This window comes from Bactrocera latifrons, unplaced genomic scaffold, assembly GCF_001853355.1.
Source record: "Bactrocera latifrons isolate USDA-ARS-PBARC rearing strain unplaced genomic scaffold, ASM185335v1 scaffold_254, whole genome shotgun sequence".
Classification (NCBI taxonomy): Eukaryota; Metazoa; Arthropoda; class Insecta; order Diptera; family Tephritidae; genus Bactrocera; species Bactrocera latifrons.
This window is the reverse complement of record NW_017536119.1, coordinates 201,793-206,324: the sequence shown is the minus strand read 5'-3', so window position 1 is coordinate 206,324 and position 4,532 is coordinate 201,793. Positions and strand designations below refer to the sequence as shown.

The 4,532-nt window shown below is 35.6% G+C and overlaps 1 protein-coding gene across 1 annotated transcript in view; it reads left to right on the top strand.

Annotated features, from left to right (window-relative positions):
- Positions 1-3,437: 3,437 nt before the first annotated feature.
- LOC108969506 overlaps positions 3,438-4,532 on the top strand; it is a 21,310-nt gene continuing 20,215 nt past the window's right edge. The window contains exons 1-2 of the mRNA XM_018934258.1: positions 3,438-3,533; positions 3,958-4,155. Coding sequence (XP_018789803.1) covers positions 4,125-4,155 — 31 coding nt within the window. The 5' untranslated portion in view covers positions 3,438-3,533; positions 3,958-4,124. The remainder of the gene's footprint in view (positions 3,534-3,957; positions 4,156-4,532) is intronic.

Here is a 4,532-nt window from a genome sequence, read left to right as displayed (position 1 = left end):
TATTTCCTCACCCGCTGCTTGTTTTTTTTTTTCTTTTTGAAACTGCTCCTTTCCATTAGCCATATTGCCGCTGTTTCGGTGATGTCTTCCAGCCATGTTCCATCTTGCGWTATTTTATATTGCTCGCTAATGATTGCTATTCGGTTCCGAGTTCCAGCATGAACTGCGACAGAAKGTGGTCTGCCGTTTTKCTTCTGTGCATGTTACACTGTAMGATCTTCATGTCCCTGTTTTTTTGTTTTTTCGCTATACGACTCGCATGACCGAGACATTGGGATGTGATCTGTTTGGGTATRCTTCTGTTCTACGCAGAGGTAACAGCTCRGTGAGTTTTTGCAGTCTTTCAGCTTGTGTTCGGGTTTCCCACATCTTATACGCAATCCTTAGTCTYTTTTGTCGTGCCCTTTACATTCCCATTGTAAGTAGCCAAAGTCAAAGCATCTGTAGCATTTCTTGACTTCCTTCATAAGCTTCATCCTGCAACTGATCCATCCTATTTTTATGTGACCTTCCTTTAGTACCCTGTTTGCACTATCGGCTGTCRACGTCACATATGCGCGTATTTGTTCSTCCTTACTGTGATTTCTTCATCTGCTTGCTCTAGCAGACATCTTACGGAGATCGTAACTTCTGCTGCGGTGGTTAAGGAGTCGAGGTCTCGGATATCAATTTTTGCTTTCTGCTTTAGCTCGCTTACAGAAGCTATACCACGTAGATTACTCGCGAGAGAATTTCGGAGCTCTGGTCTTGGTTTTCTCCTTTCTTAAGTTCTAGGAGCAGGCCACCTGATTTTGTTGTCCGTATTGCCCGGACTTCCACTTTGTCTTAGTCTGTCATGACGTGTTGCCGTATATTTTGAAGCGGCCTTCTACCGGTTTCCAAACAAGAACGGAAAGCAGTGTCTGTCAGGATGATTAGTTTTATCAGATCAATATCAATCAGACAAAAACAAGTCGTGATGACATAGACTTTTATAAGTAAACTTTCGCCAAGTAATGTCTATGGTACTCCCCAAAACTACTTGTATAGTTGTATTAACAGTGTATATATCTGTAGGKGCTAAAGTCAGACGCAAATTACACCGGATCTATGTAATCTAAATAAAGTCTGTCCAAATGCATATCACTTGTGTATCTTAGACTTAAGCATTTGTTGTTCACTGGGTTATTCGTGTGTATACAACCCTTCAATTAGGCTCGTTGTGACTATAACTGAGGTCAATGGCGTTGCAAAAAAATAAGCAAAAATGTTTAATCATTAATCAGGAGTACAATTAGATGTGAAGTTGTTTCAAAGTAAACGAGTGACTGAAGATAACTGAGAGTGAGAGTAAATGCTGATATACGTTCACTCATACACCAAATAAATGAGGCTCAACATTTGCAATATAAACCCCTGCAAGAAAAATATTTGTACTTGTGTATATTGGATATCAAAATCCTTCYTTAGATGATTCAGACTTATATATGTCTTGAGCGGCTCCCACAAAYAGCACGTATAAGTAAGTTTTTCCATAAATATTTTCTTTTTTCGCAAACTATCTAAAGATACCGATTTCATGATAGCATACGGTTTTGCACATGTTTATTGAACATTCTTATATACTAACTCCCGCTAACATTCTTTGGACGGCTCCGTTCGATTTCTGTCTTACCTAACGACTGCTMATTTTTTCCCAAATACTCACTCAAAATCGTTTTTACTTCAGATTTCTCTATGTGTGTAGGTAACTTTTTATTTTTTTGTTTCATCTAATTGAAAAATACTATATATCACATGAGAAATTTATTATTAGATGGAGAAGAGTAAAGCCGTCCAGAGAGCTGAGCTTGTATAGTTGTAATTCGTTCACACGACWGTCGGGTCTACATAACCGGATTTTTATCTAACACGGCAGCACTCCTCCAAATTACGTAAGCAATGTTTYCTGCCGCTAAATCAGCAACATGTCGAATTATTATTACGACGAGCAATTTAATGTAGAAAAAGTGCTCTTCCATCGTGAAATGGTAATTATGTAAACAAACTTGAGAAGGTCAGTCAGAAATTTTGGCCGAATTAGGAGATTATAACCGCCACGGAAGTRCGGGAATAAAAAGAATACATTCGRTGTWTGAACTGAGAATTATAGATTAAAAAATAAGATATTGTTTCGATATATGTATGTAAGTAAGAATAAAAAACCCTAAAGCTTGTTATTGGAATTTTTCTCAAAAATTTTGAGATTATGTGRRAAAAGTCTATATACAAAAGACCTTTTCATTACCTACAACATTGCAATAAAACTTTTKTCTATAGGGCTTGTAGATTTGCCGGAAATCGAGATAAACCATCATTGTCCTTAAAAATTCAACCACTTTCTTTTCCCGACCTCAGATTRACCGCAAATTATTTTTCGCTTAATGTTTTGTATACAATCTTTCGCTTCGGATATGTTTTTATTTTTAAATTAGCTCCCCTGGTGCAAGGATGAATATTTTAARTTACTGTAAAAAATACAAAAAGCTTTCCTCAATATCGCTTATGAATTCTTCTCTGAATGTTTGTCATTTTATCTCACGCTTCCAATGGATTGCTTTCAAAACTTACCACAAGACTAATATCCGTATAATATTTTAACTTACTGTAGAGAGCACAATATAGAGTTCATCAATATCTCTAATGAATTGGAACGCCAGCGTTTAACCAAMTTCTTCACCAGATTTAACACTGCTTGACTTTTTCTACTTTCGAAACGAAAATATGCACTGCTGGGAACTCATCTTAAGGCCTGCAAAGGAATATAAGTGGAAGAACTGCACGTTTTTCTGGATCAAATTAATCATTGGCGTCCCCTAAATTAACTCAAACAATTTAATGGTTACAAAAATACATTTAAATTATTTTMTTTAAGCAATTCGGCTGCAATTTGTACGCTTCATATAATCTTCAAAACAAAATTTCCTACATGGCAGTAAAGGGATTTCAATGGAGTTGTCTGCATGTTAAGTGTATTCATATATGCAACTGCTAAAGCATGATTTTTACACAAATCACAGTGCACATCTATATGTACAAAAGTCAAACAGCAGCACACATCGACACACGTACGCACATTTTTGCATATCGTTCATTCATAAATGTCACAGCTCCTTTTAACACACTCCTATATACATACATACATATGCAGCCACACAAATCTTGCCGCCAATATATGTATGTATACATTTGTATGTATATTCCAGTGAGTAAAGAAATTTACCACGCAGCGCTATGTGTGTGTTCTAMATAAATAAATATGTAGACGGAAACATATAGACATGTCAGTGTGTGCGTGTGCGCTCTTTTCTCTTGCAGTCTTATCTACGAAAGTGAAAAACAAAATAATGCCGAACATCAAGTCGGACACCCTTACTTCCTAGCTTGCGGTCAAGCAGCGCTTTAGTACGGGTTTTGAACGCGTCGCGTACGAAACTCATCAAGTGTAAAGCACCATTTTCGAGGAAGCAGGACATTGAGGCAAAGACATTCAAAGACATTTCGTTGTGTTTCCGGTTGGTCTAAGTGCGTGTGTGTGTGTGTGCGTACGCTATTTAATAAAGATATATGCATACTTAYATAATTGCATGCATATACATATATATGTATATATGTATGTGTAAAATCTGATTGATAACCGGATATTAGTGAATAGTTTGATTTTGTAGCGATTTACTGTTATATGAAAACCGTTTTTGTCTTACAAATCTAATAGAAAAGCGCGTGTGTGTGAATATTTTGTACCGACTGCGAGCATACCACAAGCGTATTTGGCGTTATCAGTTCCAAAAAAAAATTATAAAACCAACGCATATACATACATACGTACATACTATATAGTATACCATATATATTTATATATAATATATATAATTTTTTGTTTATATATGCAAACATTGCATGAAACGCTTGTGTGCTCCAAAATATGTGAACCACCAGTGAAATGCGCGCAGAGTAAACATAATCAACAACAAAAATACACGCACATTAAACAAGAAAAGTCTACGAGCAAAGTGCAATACAGTGCAGTTAAAGGATCATAGCATCATAGCATAACAGATAATCAAATTTTATACAAATTTTATTACACATTTCTTAGCACCGGGATGAGGCGTAACAGCTGCCTAATTTTATTGTGTACGTATCAAGTGCCATTTGGATACATACATACATMCTTACATAGTTGTAAAAAATCTCACATACGCTGTGTATGTGTGAGAATTTTTATATAAATTTGGTTGATTTATTTGCATTGCGATTTAATCTTAATTTTGTATATTTTTTTAGCTGCTAATCGCAGCGATGACGTAATTTTTTTTTTTTAATTTACATATTAGAATACTAGGAAACCACTATCTATTTATTAGACGGACTGGCATATACTTATTTATAGTAACTTTCACAAATAACAAAAAGTTTTCCATACTAGAACCTTATTTGGACCGTTCAGTTTGTATGACAGCTATATGCTATAGTGATTCAATCTGAACTTTTTTTTCAGCGATTATAGCATT